The sequence below is a fragment of the Taeniopygia guttata genome, chromosome 10, assembly GCF_048771995.1.
Source record: "Taeniopygia guttata chromosome 10, bTaeGut7.mat, whole genome shotgun sequence".
Classification (NCBI taxonomy): domain Eukaryota; kingdom Metazoa; phylum Chordata; class Aves; order Passeriformes; family Estrildidae; genus Taeniopygia; species Taeniopygia guttata.
Window position 1 is genome coordinate 8,208,888 of NC_133035.1, and position 17,945 is coordinate 8,226,832.

General features: G+C 37.1%; 1 protein-coding gene and 1 long non-coding RNA gene across 9 annotated transcripts in view; one reads left to right on the top strand and one right to left on the bottom strand.

The window, feature by feature from the left end:
* The window catches only part of LOC115496563 (uncharacterized), a 53,103-nt gene extending 46,353 nt beyond the window's left edge, over positions 1-6,750 (top strand). The window contains exon 8 of the long non-coding RNA XR_012057503.1: positions 5,117-6,750. This is a non-coding gene — a long non-coding RNA (uncharacterized lncRNA). The remainder of the gene's footprint in view (positions 1-5,116) is intronic.
* The window catches only part of UNC13C (unc-13 homolog C), a 165,084-nt gene that overhangs the window by 29,519 nt on the left and 117,620 nt on the right, over positions 1-17,945 (bottom strand). For all 8 annotated transcript variants that reach the window (XM_072933703.1, XM_072933702.1, XM_072933704.1 and 5 more), the window contains 5 exons: positions 6,098-6,224; positions 5,093-5,189; positions 4,523-4,666; positions 3,458-3,535; positions 14-91 (listed from right to left, as the gene is read on the bottom strand). In XM_072933703.1, the coding sequence (XP_072789804.1) occupies positions 14-91; positions 3,458-3,535; positions 4,523-4,666; positions 5,093-5,189; positions 6,098-6,224 (524 nt within the window). The remainder of the gene's footprint in view (positions 1-13; positions 92-3,457; positions 3,536-4,522; positions 4,667-5,092; positions 5,190-6,097; positions 6,225-17,945) is intronic.

Sequence of the window (17,945 nt, forward strand, 5' to 3'; positions counted from 1 at the left end):
AGATATGACTCACCTCCTTCCCTCCCATGGACTCAAACATTTTCTCAAGCTGGACTCTTAATTGCTGAATGTTGTTCATCAAGATACAGGCCTACAGAGAGAGCATCAAGAGTGAGACTGTTCTCAATCAATTCTTCAGCAGCCCTACATTCACAGAATTAAAGAAACATTAAGGCTGGAAAAGATTTCTAAGACCATCTTCACTCATACAGCTGTGTTTTTTAGAGGAACTTCTGTCCACTGCTGCCCCCCTTCTCTTTAACTGACTCTTCTCTTGCCCAGTAAGAGCAGTGCTGCCTCACAGGGAACTGGATTCCATCTCCCCATCAGCTCGACAGGTTCCAGATCCCAGAATTTCACATCCTGAGCTATCCCAGGTAATTTCTAGTCATACCTAATGCAGTTACATCTGGTGAATTAATGCAAGTAGCGCATCCTCATCCAGTAGAGAGCAGAGGCAACAATTATCATGGTGCTTTGGCAGTGACAATTGGCTGCAGGAAAGGGATTGCCACACTGTTTGCTAGATCCAGTCTTTTCAGAAAACTGTGACAACACTGCAACCCAGATAATGGCTGATGCTTAAGTATTTAAATAAATCAAGAGGCAGTTCTGTTAATAACAGAATAATATTTTAGAAATATGCATCTTTGCATTACTTGAAAAGCTATAAATTAGGCAATAGAACTCTGTAATCATATTATTTTAGTCTAGAAATGTTGCTGTTGAAGCTAATTTTTTTAAGGCAGAACATTATGCAGAAGAGCCACTGTGCAAAAGACAGCAATTTCTCTATTTGTATATGGCTAAAAGTAAAATGTCAATAAAAATAAGGAGCTAGTTACAAAAATCATGGAAGAAAATCTATTACTAGAATCTTGTGTACATAGATGACTTAATACACTGGTTTGTTATGGCGCAGATGAAGCAATCAGAAAATACTTACTAAAAGAACTGTGGCTGGCCAAGGCCAGTGTTCTGGTGTATGACTGGATTAATTCAGACACTGAGGAAGTGCATTTCAGTAACACAGGTATACTTTTTTTCCAGACAACAAGGTGGTGATGGCATGATTACAGTGATTGATACTCATTTGTACCTGTCCAGTTAATAGCATGTTCCAGTGTGGAGCTGAAGCATGATGGGCTCAATAACATGATTTAGCTTTAATTATTAATACATTACTGTCATAGGAATTTGGTGTTAGAGTCCTTCTCAGCTGAAGAAGAAAAAGAAATTTGGTCTAACTTCTTACTACTTAGATTATTCCTTCCCAGTGAAGCATGCTGCTCATCCTCCTACAGAATGCACCTGGCTTTGTATAGCTGAAATGTCACCTCTCTGCTCATCTCTTGAAAAATCCACAAACCCCACTTCTAATTGTCTATCTACCTTCTATTAATTTATAATAACTAAGATTGTATCCTCCTTTCCTGTACTATCTCCTGACTTCTAACAAATTAATTATTTTGGAAATTATCTGCAATATCACAGATCAATAATTATGAGAATTATGATTTGTGATGGGGGTATAAGTAGCTGAATATGACATCTTGTTCCTTTTGTTCCAAACAAATGCAAATGCCTTTGGCAATACACTGAAGGTCTGAGAGAAACACTTCACACGAAAGCCATTTCAAAGTTTCCTTTGAGGCTGGCTCAGGTGGCTCTTTCAGAGCCTAAACCCACCTTGGCTCAATGAAAGCTTTGCTAATGTCAGATAAAGAACATTACTTAAAAACATTCTCATTGTATTTCATTATCTTCTGCCCTTCAGAATAGTCTGTGCAGTAGTTTATGGGAATCAGACAGATGCAACAAAGTGGGTGGCAAGTACAATACCAGAACCCACATTTGTTTGTAAATGTTGACAGGAGGTGGAAGATAAGAGGCTGTTTTTACATTAGATAAATACCTTTATGTAATGCATCTTTGATATGCTTCTATTTGAACAGTTTGTATGCACATTTTGTAGAGTTTAGTAAGATTAATAAAAGTGTTGACTTGAAAAAGAATGCCAAATTCTAATCTGAATAATAAAAATATTCATTTTAATATCTTCTATCAACTTTAATGCAGATGAACATTTATTGCAGCTGAAATTACCAGATCAAATGGACTTTTATTAAGATAGAAGCATGTAAAGAAGATTCTGTTAAAAAAAAGTTATGTCCCCCAAAGGCATTTGAAACAATACTTTATACATGGTCTAGTGGAAGGTGCCTCTGCTCACAGCAGAGGAGTGGAAGGAGATGATCTTTAAGGTCCCTTCCAACCCAAGCCACTCTTTAATTCATAATGAGATTAATTTCATCTAAAGCCTTAATAAAGATAGGTATATGAGAATGACTTCAGAAATTATTCATCCAACAATTAAAATCTCCTATTGGATAGGCCAAAAGACTACACTAACAGTTAGACTTGATGATTCAATGCTTCATCAGAACTTATTTCTTCAAGAAAACAGTGAGCTTTATTTATATTAACATTAAATTCATAGGAACTCCCGATATTTGATATTTAGTTGCAATACATTCTAAATTCTATTATTGCCTGTACCTTAGTGACCTGTAGACCATGACCTAAGTACACAGAGCACTGGCAGATGTCATGCCCAGGATGTGACACAAGGACAAGGAGATCTGTGATGGGCTGAGGGCTGTACCATTGAAGGTCAACAGTCTGAGGATGGGGCTGCAGTTATTGATCTGACTGCAGATTGCTCCAGCTGAACAAAACCCTACTAAATACAACAGACAAGGTGCTATAAGCTGCCTGCCATGGGAGAACTAGCTCTGATTGAATATCAATGATATTGAAAAGCCAGTTCCCAAGAATGCTTTTCGTTGGTCTTGTTAAAGTATTGAAAATGTTTCCATTTGCTCAACAACATCCTTAGTGTCCATATCTCATTTATTTCTGAGTCCATGGCAGTCTGGTTCTTCATTAGGGACTCCTCACTTTTGTTGCAGTGAGGCAACAAACCAGCACAATTTTCTCCTCCCCTCTGCAGGGGTAAAGCCCAGAGAGCAGCAGAAACCTCTGCAAACGCTCCCTGCACAGGGAGCTTAGAAACTCTCCAATGCACAAAGTGACACAGAGAGCCAAGGCAATGCCAAGTGAACACCCTAAACAAAGGCCTTTTCTTCTCTTTGAGAAACAAGATGAAGATACATTCACCATGTTCACCAAAGTATTAGGCTGTTAACCATGGCACGTTTGTAGCCATCTTGTAATTATTTTATGACTTTAATACTGAAGTTATTAACTAGAATGCTTAACTAATTTCACTTACTACAGCATTTACACGTTGCTGCAAGCAGTTATGAAAACACACTGACCTCCCTCCATTCATGTTTTTTTTTCATATAGAGAAGTGATTACATTTTCAATAAGTAACAGTAAGTCACTTACAGGTAATTTCTGAGGCAGAAAAAAGCCACAGCTTCTTACTTACCACATTTTCTTTATCACAATAGGAGCTGAAGTAACTTGAAATAATTGCAGCATACTGAACAAGTACTTTGTTGATAGTCTAGAAGAGGAGAAGACTCTTAAATGGTGATTTCATAATGTAAACCAAAAATAATAAAATAAAAGGTTTGTATAAAGGATAGGTTTTACAGGTGCTTGCACACATAGTGTATTATATTTTTTAGATATAATATAAACAATCCTGTGAGCACATTTTCAAATCCCTGCACAGCAGATGGTGGTTAGTTTTAATTGTAAAGCAATCTCCAATAGCAGAGATAGTTTAATTTTAGCAGTACTGCTTTTGAGAAGCATTGAAAACTCTACTCCTTGCAATATACTACATAATTAATGGAACAGTAGCAAGCTCAAAAAATCCTCCAGGGTGACAATACTTAGATTAGAAATATAATGGAAATATAATTCAAAAGGAGCACTGTTCAAAGCTTGGCAATATGAGTTACCTTACAATAATCATGTAAATAAGAACCCTGCAAATGGAGAATTGTTGCAATGAAAGAATAGAATTAAAAGTAAATGTGAACTTTTCTAAAGTCAGCAGGACTGTAAGGGAAATTCAGAGCTTGTAAGGAAATGTAATTATCCAGATAGAAAGCTGGCAGGGTTGAGTTTATCAAGCAGCAGGTGAATAATTACCATCTCAAGACTTCAAACAAAAATACTTTATTGCCACACCTTGATTTTCCTTCACTTGCACTGCCTAATTAGCTAATTGCACTTCACTGAATGGCTCCATTAATGGAACTGCAATTGGTTCCTAGCAAGATAAGGACTGATGCATACATTTATGTATAAAATGCATAAATGTGAAATCTCAGAGAGGACAGAGCGTCTCAAACCGGCAAACTCTTTTGACAAAGTAGACAAAACCCAGCCTTAAACCACAAACAGCATGTCTTTCTTAGGATCCCAATCAGATAGAAAACACTGATTCCAAAAAGTAGTGAAATCACTTAGCTTTTAAGTACATGGCAACACAGTGTCATTCTCTCTGAAGCTTAGTTGAGATGAATTCACTTTAATTTACCTTTGCAAATCTTCTCATTAAATGAGATAGTGCTTCTGGATTAGGACACTCCAATTTCCTAATAATCTCAAAGCTTTGATTGAGCTGTGTGAAGACATCAACCACAGAACAAGAGAAGAGGGCATGATCTGATGTTTGCTGAAACTAGAGAGAAACATTCAAATGTTAATATTTGTTCAGAGATCAAAACTGTGTCCATTGATTTTTATACCTGAACTTCCTCCTAGACTTATAGAAACTAATAAAAGGGGAAAAAAGTCTCCCTGGTATTACTAAGAAATGTGTTTTTTCACTTTTCTGATACTTTTGAATCTTTTAAAAGTAAAACCAGATTTTTCTTTTATGATGTCATAATCACATCATAGGTTAATGAAATGATACCATGGATTGAATTCTGTGGGGATTTAGGCAGAGGGAATTAGAACAGAAATTTCTCTATAAGGTATCTTCCAAAAGCTGTTATCTCTGAAGTCTAAGAAGGATACTGTTGGACCAAATGTACTTCTGGTTTTGTAATAATGTATGTCTTGATACTTTATTTATTCTCTTCTCTAAAAAGTAAAGGCTCACCCCATCTTTTTTGTCTCTTTCTAGTGCTCCATGAAGAAATTCCATTGACACATCCTCATTTTCATCCAGCCACTGTATGACAAATGGTTCAAACCACCTGAAAATTAAAACAAATTTTGTAAAGTAGGTAGACTTTAGAAAGATCCCAAGTGGAAAAATGATATAACAGAGCAGCTTGGCACCTTGTGTTTTCAGATATGTTGTAATTGCTAAAGAATCCAACAATCCTGGAAAAATTTTTGTCAGCAAAATTCTGCAGCTACCAAAAGGCTTTTCAGGCTTCAGTTTCACAACACTCTCCCTGGTGTATCGTGTTGATGTAAAATAAACATTAGCAAATTCTCTACCAGTGAAACATGGCAGGTGTGCACCTTCTATCAATATTTAATTTTATTTGTTTATGAAATAACTTTTATGTAACTTTAATAAAAATCAGCTGCATTTTATTTTTTCTTCATTTATTAAAAAATAATTGAAGTAATAACAGATCTCAAACCGTCTCAGCAAACCAGCAGACTTGCAGAGGATTAAGAAGAGCTTGTTTACAAGGACAGGACTGAATACATTTATTGCAGGAAGACAAGTGAAAACAAAACCAGCAGCTGAGTATTAACCTGATCCAGTAAGAATGATTTCAGTAGTATATCCTGTTAGCATTACAGCTTTACCCAAATTTGATTATAAAAAAAGGCAGGGACCTACAACTAATAGTGCTGCTCTTCCCCCATCTCATACCTTCCTCAGATATTTTCTGACCAAAGCATTTTGTCAATCTCCGAAGATCCGGAGTTAAAACAACTGTAGAAACCTATGAAACAGCTAACTGCACATTTAATACCCGGACTATTTCACTTGATAGAATGAAGAATTAAAGAGAAGGAAGTGCAAAAAGTAGTTGTTGGTGCTACACACCTTGAGATCTTGCACAAATATAAGCATAAATATTTGACCAAAATAAACCTTCCATGAAGCCCAGACTCATGGAAGCCTCCCCAAAACACTTACAGAGAGTATTCAGGCACTGCATCCTTGAAAGCAGAAAGTTCTCGCACATATTCATTATAAAACCATTTCACTTTGAAGTGCAAATTCATATAATCTGTGCTTTTGCATAATCGCTGCTTTTCATGTTCTGTAATAGAAGGAGTGGAAATAAAAGCACTTAATAGTGTTCTAACAGTAAATAACATTCTTGTGCCTCAGTGCACTGGTGACATAATAATACAGGACTTGCATTTTAAAGCATAATTGGTTTGATTTTTCTTGATGTAGTAATACCCAGAGTTTCAATTTTCAGGATCTGAGCACCCTTAGGAAAAAGAAAACAAAGACCAAACCACAAAGTAGGCTTCTCCCCTCTCTTCACTCTAATGAGAAAAAACCACAAATTTGCTGACTTCCTGTTCTTTAGATCCTTCTTTGACTGTCACAAAATTGTTAAGAAGCTTTTGTGTGTCAAGCTAGAAAAGACAACCATAACTGTGTAGTAGTCAGAGGAAGTAACTGCTATAAATGCCAGTTCTATAGGAATCTGTGAAACCTGCATTTATCAGAGCTAAGAAGAAGAAAGAGGAGAAAACTCCACAGCTCTACAGCCACTGGATTTATGGCAAAAGTTGAAAAGATGGTTCAATAAAGTGTTTTTGAAATTTTTCAAATGGACTTCACCTTCTTAGTGTCCTCATGTTTTCCATATACTGAATATGCAGATGGAGGTGGGTGGCAGAAGTCATGCAGCCACCTCCATCCACTTTCTGTATTTTTGAAGTCTGATTGAATTCGTTTGGAACAAATGTCTATCTTCCAGGATTTTGATCCTTGTTTTAGCTTGTACACTATGCTCTGCATTCTTCACCCAGCCACTGCAGACCCGGCCAACTCCATTCCTTCTCTCTTTATCCTTGCTCAAATCTTTCATTTCCTTCTCCCTCAGCATGAAACCAGGGGTCCACAAGTTTTGGGCAGAATAATCATACCTTTGTTTACTGCTCAGAGCTTCCTAGAATCTCCACAGGTCTCATCTGTTTGAGATGTAACGTCACTTGCACATTCTTCCCTAAGCAAAACAGTAATTTCTTTTCCCAGCTCCCTTAAAAAATGACCTAATACAGGTGCTCAGCAGGAATGCTGTTCTTGTGTAAATATTAGGCCTTTAGAACTTACCAGTTTCAAACGTTCTTTTTGCTCCTTATTTCTGCTTGCTTTGCAACACAGCATTATATAAATCTCATATATATTTGGATGGGAACCTAATTTTCTGTAACAGTAGGAGCATCCCCTCCTCTGTCATACACTTGAACGTAGCATTGGATTCTCTGTCAGTGAAAATGCACTGTGAATGACACATTCTGTGTTTTCAGATCCAGCCAGGTACATTAGAAGGAAATGCTTCGTTTTATTATTATACCAAATCAGCACTCCAGTAACACATCATGCCATCCAGCAAGTGTTTCAGATGCATTTTATTATGCAGTGAGTTACTAAGTTTTGTGCAAACTGGCTTATGAAGTACCCCTGTGGGCTTTTATTGCCTTTTTTGCATTGCAGTAGCATTTTCACCTTCACTGCCCTTCCATCACACTCAAGAAAAATCACTAAATCCATTTCTGTCTGAATATTGCATTAATTCATCTTCATGCTACTTGAGAGTACGAACTCTCCCTGGCACTGTATCATTGTTACTAGCATTAAACAGGACCACAGAGAGAAAGATGTTGCCTTCTGTCATGGTTCTGAGGAATCTTTTCATTTTTTAAGTAGCAGGTTTTTCAAACTAGTACAGAAAGCTAGATGACAAATCATCTTCTCTATAAAAGGTATTCTTACAAGGAGGTAACCAGCATTTCACTAACAACAATTATGTTATTCCTATGAAATTCACTGCACAACTGCTGCTTAAGTCATTGTTAAAAATCTATCCTAGATTGCATCTCAAAAGAATGGAATTTTTGAAATGAATTTTTTTCATTCATGCTTTTCATAAATGGGTTGTTAGACTATACAATGTAACTTGACAAAGTTTGCTATAGTACACAAATCAAGGAAATGCTTATTTCAATTTTAGAAATGAGTCACTGCCACTAATTGGCAAACTTGTCCAGGAAGGTCAAACTTACATATACCATTCACTAATATTTTCTTTTTAAGGTTAAGATTTATAACACATTAAAAATAAGAACAAAAGTAATTCAGGAATAATTGAACTTTTTCCTGCAGGCTCTTATGCCTTGTAGAGAATATTTAAAGAGTCTCCCAGGATATTATTTCTAATTACATATATGTGAAAAATGCATCCAGAATCCCTGACATCAATGTATGAGAACATCAGCAAACACTTCACAGGACAGGTCACTAGTATCCGCACATTTTACCTCTTCAGTTCATATAAACCAAAGAATGAACAAACAGGTGCCCATATGAGTCAGCAGTGACAATTTTAACAGGATAATAGATGGGTTTATCCATGGCAACCATGGATTTTGGTTACAAAGTGCAGCAACATCACTGTAGGTGTTCTGAATTTAGATTAAGATCAATAGATTGCTTCCTTAATTTCTGAACATCTTGCACAAGCTAATGTAAATGTGAGCCAGCACAGGATACCTGGATGCATTCTGGAAATCTGTGTCTATTTTCCTGGAGGGAAAGCTAGTGCCATGTTTCCCTATACAGACATATCCATTTTGGGCTCTCTAGAAGACAGATGTAGTAGCTGCACAATATAACTCTTTTTGAAAAACTCCACTCTTGCTTCACAAAATTATTATCCAACTGAGTCAGTCTGGAACTGAACCTGCCAGCTGAGTGCAAATGTGCTTTCTGGAGAGATGATGGCAGAAATACCTGAACATTCTCATAACTGATTCTAGGTAAGGAAATCTCCAGTATAGCAAACCTAATGCTGATAGTGTTTTTTATTTTGCGCTGCTCCTTTTCTGACACGTTCCTTATAGTGCAGCATATCTTTATAAGCATCTACTCATCTAGTAACTTTCATAAAGAGGTCATGTTCAGTTCCCGTGCCGGCATATTGTGTATCACTGTGTCATGCATCAATGAAAAAATACTGATAAGATTTTCTAAACTGTAACATCTATAAATTTTATGGGGCACTTTAGCTGCTTTTAGAAATTACAGTTCCAGCAAGTGTAACTTTTATTACACTGTTGATGCCACTTGGGGGGGAATATCTCCTTAGGGGTGATGCTGTAACAACACATGTGCTTCCACAACAGACACTGTACCTGCAACCACAATGAAAACTGTATGGAATTGTTCCATCTCACTGCTACAAATCACAGAGATGGGAACCCCCTTAAGGAGACCTCCAGTAAGCAACAGCACTGAAGAAAAACAGTAAAATCTGCTCCAATATTATCTGTATACCCAAGAATGAAGAAAGATTGTTTTTAAAAGCTATTACAGGGAATGCATAAATATATGCAAAAGAACTTGGTGTGTGATGAAATCAGCACAGCCCTTATGATGCTGTCTCTGGCACATAATTTAATTGCAGGCAGCAGTTATTTTAGGGAAAAATTTATAAAGAAACATAATTGGAAGGATTATAATCCAAGGTACTTTCCTCATAGGCTTTGACCAAACAACAGTACTTTGGAATCATGTTTGAGTTTTTGTTCATTTTTCCAGCAATTGCTGAAAAAAGCTGAGAAGATTTTCTTAAAACAACAAATAAAAGTTATAAAGATGACTTACTAAGCAGAAATATCTACATGACACTAAGGACAATATCATTAAATAAACTGGGATAGAACCTTGTTCACTACAGAATCCTTTTTTCTTTTTAACCTTGAGGTAATAACATCACTCTGAGTTTCCATGTAATTTTTGATATGCATTAGTTGCTAAAAAAGGAAAAAAAGGGTAATCTAAAAACCTTCATAAAAGATGAACATGTTAAATATTCAGATAATCAAATTGATATTTTGTTCAACTCTGATATTCCTTATTTGGGTCCAAAGCTCCGAGAAATTTCTTTTCTACAGCAGTTTACAAGCTAATATTTTTTGTAAAAACATATAGTTAAGCTGCTTGAAGTATTCTAATAATATGGTTTTAAAGTATATTTCAAATATTTATGAACAAGAACTTTAAGGAAATTAGTCTATAAAAAATGAACAAATTATTACATACACATAACTAGATTTTTCTAAAAAATCAAACTTGTATAGTTTTCAGGCTTTATAAATAATGTTTCAGGGATTAATAACTACTATAAGGAAGATTTTTGTGTAGCAAATTAATTACATCATAACGAGCTTGTTTGACTGACATATAATCTATTGCTCTACATTTATTAAACAGAAATGGTTGAGACTAAGCATATAGGATTTGTGTTTGGATTAGCTGCAAATTTTCCCATCAACTCAGCTGTTATTCTCAATCATTGTGACATAATTCCATATTATTTGCAATAATTACCTACCAATCTTTCTACAGACTACCAGCTGCTATCTATTTCTTCCAGAACTGCTGTTTCAGAAAACCTGCTATTTCCAAACTTGCAGTCATATAATTGGGAAGGGTAATTGGGAACACAAAACTGAGTACAGCCAGAGGAAGCTAAGCTCCAGTAAGGAATGATATGGATGCTGTATGCATTGGTATTCCTCCCTGTGAATCACTGTGGAAACGTTACACTGAATGATGCACCTCTGTTATGGATAAAAGTAGAAGCTAATGTTCAATGCACCTGGTGCCAGTGCAATTTCCCCACAATACAGGAGCGGTTGCTATGCCACAGCCTCTTTTATGCTTATAGTGCTCTAGATTTAATCCCATTACCACTGAAAGAAATCTGAAGCCTCTGATTGTTTGAATGCAAAGCACACAGGCCACAAATAAATAAAAAATGTAACTCAAAGTTCGTCACTGATTTAGAAGATAACATTATATTCTACTAGAATCTCGTCCCAGGATTCTTGTACTTTGCTAAAGGCAATGGAAGTCACTGGTTATTAACTGAAATAGATAGAAGAACACAACTAATTTATAATCATGCATAATTTACATTGGTTTTTATGATGTGAAATACTACTGACCTTTCTGAAAGGGCTCTTTGTGTCAAGATGAATATAATAAACCAAAACCTGAAAAACTTCTGTCATTATCTCCTTTTTGGATTATATTTATCTCTAACCCCCCTTTAATTTTCCTTTAAATAAATATATTTTATCTTTCACAACACACTTCTAACACAGTCAATCTTTTCTATGCATTTACTTGGAAATTTTCATCAAAATATCTTTGGACAGTTCACAAACATAATGGACTGTACCTAGAACACCTCTCTGGGGTGATGAAGCTGTGCAAACAGAAAACTGAAGAAAAAAGGGACCAAGTACACTTATTAAGGCAACATGCCTAAATTAAGAAAGGCATTGTAGATCTTCTTCAAAGATTTCCTTGCTATGGAGTTATATTCTGTCCCTGGATAGAGGAGCTACTGGAGAGGGTCCAGTGGAGGCCACAAAGACGATGAAGGAACATCTTTCTTATGAGGAGAGACTTAGGAGAGGAGCTGGACCTGTTTAGTCTGGAGAAGAAAAGACTCAGGGTGTATCTCATTAATGCATATACATTTCTAAAGGAGGGTGCCAAGAAAAGGGTGCCAGACTCTTTGTGTTGGTGCCCAGCAACAGGACGAGGAGCAATGGCCATAAAACACAAGTTTAATCTTGGCATGAGGAAGAACTTTCCATTGAGGGTAGCAGAGCATTGGAACAGCTGCCCAGGCAGGTCATGGAGCCTCCCTCTCTGGAGCCATGCCAAACCCTCCTGGACAGGTGACCCTGCCTTGGCAGAGGGGTTAGACTGGATGATCTCCACAGGTGCTTGCCAACCCTAGCAATTCTGTGATTCTGCAACAGAGATGAGGGAAGGAAGACAGACTGTCTTATTCTGAAAGGTGAGGAATAATGAATTCACTGATTTTTTTTGGTTTTTTTTTTCTTGCCTGCAGTGGAAGCTGCTAATCAATCCCTGACTTAATGCAGTGCTGTAAAAGCTGATGTGACATTGCCCTTTACATTCAATGAGAAGCTCTCAAAGCAGGAGGCTGTGTGCTCAGTGCTTGCTTTGCCTGACATTTCACAGCAGGTGCAGAAGGGTTCAGGGGCACCTGCTTGGTGTCAGAAAAGGCAGAGATGTACATGGGAGAGGTAAATGTCTCATGGGAACTTCAAGGGCATCAAACACCAATGTCATATACTACTTAAGAGATGTAACATGGAAGATCATGAGGGATGTATGAACCTGCTGCAAACTACCCTATCTTTTACTATAAGCATTACATTTACCATTTTTTACCCACCATGCTATATTGCCTAGAAGTTTCAGATTGCTCAGACAAATTAACTTTGATATTTTATTAACATTAATCAGTTGCTTTTTTTACTGCTCATTTTTAGTCCTTATTACTCCTATTAGTCTCATCAATTAATTACTACTTCCAAAGTCAAATAGTTCCACAAACGTTCCAGAACAGTGGATGGGTTATTAAGCTGCAAGACATGCAGCTTGATTATCCATAAACTTGCTCTTTTTTACTTGCTGCCAAGAAAAGAAAAATACCAGGAATACAAGTAAATGAATAAGATCAACCTTAGTATAAATGTCACCCTTCAATATTGTATCAGACTGAAATTTACATACCATGATACTAAAGAGATAATTTTCAAAGAATAAACATTTGGAGAAAAAATTCTGTCCTTGGATACATGGGGCCACTATTGAATACAAAAGGGAATAAGCACTTACTTCCAGTGAGAGAAATAACCTGAACTGCTTTTTACTGCTGGTGAAATTCTTGCTTTGTATATTTATTGACCATGGAATGTGTAAGGAAATGGAAGCTATGAATGAAGCAGAAGAAATAGTCCATCCTATCTGAGATTTACAATGATAATTAAAGCCTTGATTCTGAAGAATATGACTGAAATTTCAAATACTTCATACTGATATTTCAACATCTATTCAAAGTAATAAAAAAAGAAAGTAATGAAAGTAATAAAAGTAATGAAGTAATAAAGGAAGAAAAGTAATGCAAATATAGGAATCCAATTTATATTGATTATCGATTAAGCTTTCATAAAACTCTAATATGTATAAAAATTGCAAAACAGAGAATATATGCCCCATCCTTGGAGGTGCTCAAGCCAGGTTGGATTGAGCCCTGAGCAGCCTGGTCTAGTGGGTGGGATCCCTGTCCATGGCATGGGGGTTGGACCTGGATGATCTTTAAGGTCCCCTTGAACCCAAACCATTCCATGTTTTTACGATTTGATAGTGTAATGCTTGAATCTGGGATGGAAAACAGGCTAAAGGTAACAAAGAGCACTTCAATAGCATTGGAACCTAACTATTGAATACTCAGCTTTGCATCTTCAATGTAATTTTTGTGATAGGTTTCTTCCAGCTACTTATTCCTTAATTTAAAAAATGTGTCTTTCCATGAAGACCTGATTCTCTGCTCTTTGCCTCATCACTAGTATGCAAAGTGAGCATAAAACCTTATCAAACAGGCATGCTTGCATTTTACAAGCAATTAGAAGAATGAAGTACAAACCAGGAAGAATCCAGCAGGATTTAAATGCAGGAGGCTGCATTTAAATAATTACCTGTGTTCAATCTGGCTCTGCCTGCAAAGGCAAAACCAGAGAGGTGTTCTCTCTTACCCAGCAAATTGCACTTAAGGCTTATTAAAAGATAATGTGGAAACAAGAAGTTTTAACAGATTTATCCTATTCTCCTGGGGGTGAAGCAGTATCAAATGTTTAGTTTAGAACTAATGCACTTGCCCATAAAAGTAAATTGTCCTCAGATTCTATAGGAGAAAAAGACACAAATGAATCTCTCTAAGTGGAACAGTCCTGAAAGTAAAAGACTGAGTCTTCAACCTAAGAAAACAGAGACTAAGAGAAGAACAGCTGCTGTGTGAGGAAAGCTTTAAAGTAGTGTCTTAGTAAAAATGGGCAAGATTAAAGATAGCAGAGGTGATGTTAATTTTCTTTAACTCAAATATTGTATTCTAGTTGATGAAGAAAGGTATTTCTTTTCCAGAAAGCTGTTATTAGTTACTGTTTCTCAATGAAAGAAGTCCAAAATACAAGGGGATTCATTGTGTGATTACAATGCAGGAAGAGAGGCAGCACCTACATTCCACTGCTGCTGTGTGAGAATTATGCAGCTCCACTCTGATAAGGGGAAGAAACCCCTCAAGAAAACAAAAGGATGAAAGTTTTCCCCAATCAGCAGATGCAGAGCTGTACTAAACAATGCTGGACTTTTAAGGGACTGTCTGACAGGACAAAGTCACATTTTTGCTTAGAGATTTTGTTTGTTTGGGGTTTTTGTTTTTCTTCCCCAGCCATAAAGTTAGTTCAGACAAAAGATATAAGTCTAGCTTTTGTAAAAACATGAGACGGAATAAAGTGGTATCGTCTTAGTGATAAAGAACTGTAATCAAGGACAAGAAGACAGAAGCAGCAAAATATTCTTCTGGGTTGAGATATCTACAAACTCTGGAGGAGGTCATGCCTGCCCCTGCTGCTACAGTTGATATACAGCCCATTCAGCTGAACAGAACACTTCTCCCTTCAACTCAATCACTGTGGAAAGGGCAGGGCCATGTGAGCTATAAATAACCTGAAATTATTAATCAATCATAACCTATCCAGCATGGTGGTACCAGTATAAGCTGACTAACAAAAATTTTCCTTTGTCACAATTAGGCAATGTTCAGGAAAAGTTTATACACAATTTTTTTTACAGTAAGTGATTACCTGAGTAGAAGCTAATAATAGTGTTTAAGAACAAGTGTAATAGTCACTGGTTAGAAAAAGAATAAATAGGGACAGAGCTATCATTATTAAATATATAGGACAGTATACACTGCTAGTATTGAATGACAAGTTTAAGACTGAGCAAGGAAGACAGGCATTCACTGATGCACTACATTTTTTCTTAATCTGGCACTATAAATACACCTACAGTCAGACACAGAGAAACTTGAACTAAGATTACTGTAGACTTGTACTGCGGTACTACTCATGGTTCTGATGATGGTTTACTGTGTAAAATCCAAGAAAATACGTTAGAGAACAGGGAAATTATAGATATAACAGTCCCAATTGCAAGGTTATGCCATTTCGGAGATCTCTGAGGTAGTTCCAAGCAAGATGATACAGTGCTACAGCACAATATGAAGAAGTATTGACTCAGCCCCTGGGAGCAGTTTTGTCCACTTCATCTGTCTTAATTACTGGTTCTAATAAACGCCAACAAAATAGTGCCATTTGGCATGGCTATGGTGCTTCTTAGGCAAGCCTGGAGAGCTCTGCTTTGCCCTCAGTGGGTGAATTCTCACACTTAGGAAGCTCAGCCCCTCGGGATGTACAGAGTGTACCTGCTGTTACCAACATCCTTCTTTGTTATGGGGAATAAAGAATGTTTCTAAGTCCCCTCTTCCTCTAATCACAGCAATATGCTATCTTATCTGCCAAAGGAAGGTTTAACTACAACTGTAATCTCCTTGAATTTGCCTTTACAGATTCTCTGAGTTGCCATAAAGGACTCTTAATTCCTCAGGTGTCTGAAAAGATAAACATGGAATACATTTGTTGCAAAGTGCCAATGCAGAAATGAGACTGACTAAAATAAAAAGGTTTTATATTTTGATAGTGATGACATCCTGCATTCTTGTGGATGCTGCCTTCTTGTCCTTTACAAAACCTCAGTCTCACCTTCTCTCACCTCTGTAGCCTCCCTCTAAACCAAGACTATATTCCATCTTAAGGGGAACTTTGTAAATTGTAAATCTGGAGTGAAAATAGACTTGAAATCTGCTACCAAATGGCGTGACCTTTCTCTGGGGAGCATTAGCCTTTTTGGCTTTTTTCTATGCTGTCTCTGTGCTTAGCATCAACTCCTGGACCTGCCTCTTCTCTTTCAAATCACTTTTATCAGTTTCTGTCATGGAGGAAGCTTCTGTCAGGGAAACAGGAAAATAGTATCTTCTTAAGCACTGAAGCCAATAGCAAACTTGAAAAGCAATCCTACATTAAATGCATAAAGTGGTGGAATTATTATCTCCCCCTATTTTTATAAGGCCTTTAGAATCTTAGCTCTGTGGGATAGAGACTGTCTGTTGCTGTTATTTACACAGCAGCCAACTAATTTCTCGCCTAATTCTGGTCTTGACTTCTGGCCACTACCAAAATGAGATTATCATAATAACAGCAATTAGGATGTTCTCTTCCTAAAAGACTGGATAGTTTAAGACATTTGATCTGATCTATTCAAAAGTTAGAGGTCTGAAAGATCAGAAAAAAAATTTCTTAGGACAAAGAATTAAAAAAAGGTACTTTGCGATTGCATGTCTAATTTCAGCTTATTTACTATCTCATTATCTTTTAACCTTTGCATCTTCATACTTGTAAAGGAAAATATTTCCTACCATATAAAGTGAGTAACAAACCATATGCACTATTGGTGAAACTCCTGCTCTGCTCTCATTTTTTTGCACCATAAATATGGAATAATTGGGGGATCAGAGAATACAAAAGTATTACCATCCTATAAGATCAGGTACTTGTGTAAACTAAATGCCAAACAACAGTCTATAACATATGCAAAACACTGATGCTTCATGGACAGCCTGCAAAGAAGAAAAACATCCCAAAGAGACCAGATCTAATGAAGACAATTCTCAAAGAGAAACATATGATACCTTTTTCATGCAAAATCTATACATAAAAATAATCCATTAGACTAGAAAAAATATAACTGGTGCGAACTCAATTTGTTAAAGTTTGCACAAAACTTTTGTTAAAAGCTAAATATTTTAATTAACTTAAATTGGAAGGAAATCTAGAATGAAATTATGAACTCAATACCAGATTTTAGTACAGTTTTGTTTCCAAGGCATGTCAGCTTGGCACAGTGTAGCCCTGATCTTGGCAGCTGTGCAGACCTGAACTGTGCTTTGGGATGTCCTTTCCTCCCTCACCAAAAACCTGAGCTGTTCCCTCAGTGCCAATTGAGTGCCTTGGTACTTTCAGAGACATGGCTTTGCTCTTCTCTAGCCAAAGGCCACTGCCATGGCAGCTGCTCTCCCCTCTGACTTCTCCATGCCACAGCAGCAGCCTCCTTGCTGGAGTGTCCTCCCAGGACCAAGGGAGAGGAGAAGGCAGAGGGTGTGCGGTGGCAGCTGGTGCTGCTCACAGGGCTGTTGGGTTGTTCTACAAGAGGGAGTGGGCAGGGGGCACTGCTGGAGAGCAGCAGATCTGCAGTGCACACACCCCCTGAGCAGATCCAGGAGGGATTCACCTGTTCAGGGAGAGGAGAGAGCCTGAACAGCAATTCTGAACTGCATTCAGGAAAAAGGGAAAAGGAATGGAAAGTGGATGACCCAGTGTTTGCCGTCTTCCTATTTCCTGAATTTAAGCTGATGGGTGTGGCTGGATATATCTGTGAATACAAAAAGTGGGTAAAACCAGAAACAGGATCTTGGATGAGCTAATCTAATCTTTTTTATCACATGAACAATCCTTTTGCAAACAATGCTGGGCCAGTTCATTGCTTCTTGATTGGATGCAGAAAGGAATCAACTTGGTAACACAAAAGACGCTGCTTCAGGAGATTAATACTAAATTAGAGTAGGGAAAGATTGCAATCACAGCCCTGGACACTAGGTATGAACAGATGGTAGTCTATGTTAATAACTTGGAAGGCGAGAGTGGCATAGCAGAATGCAATGCATTTTAATGAACTCCATTAAAACCATGAGGACCAACTGTGAACATACTCAAGAGCTTGCTTCTCATCTTATAGA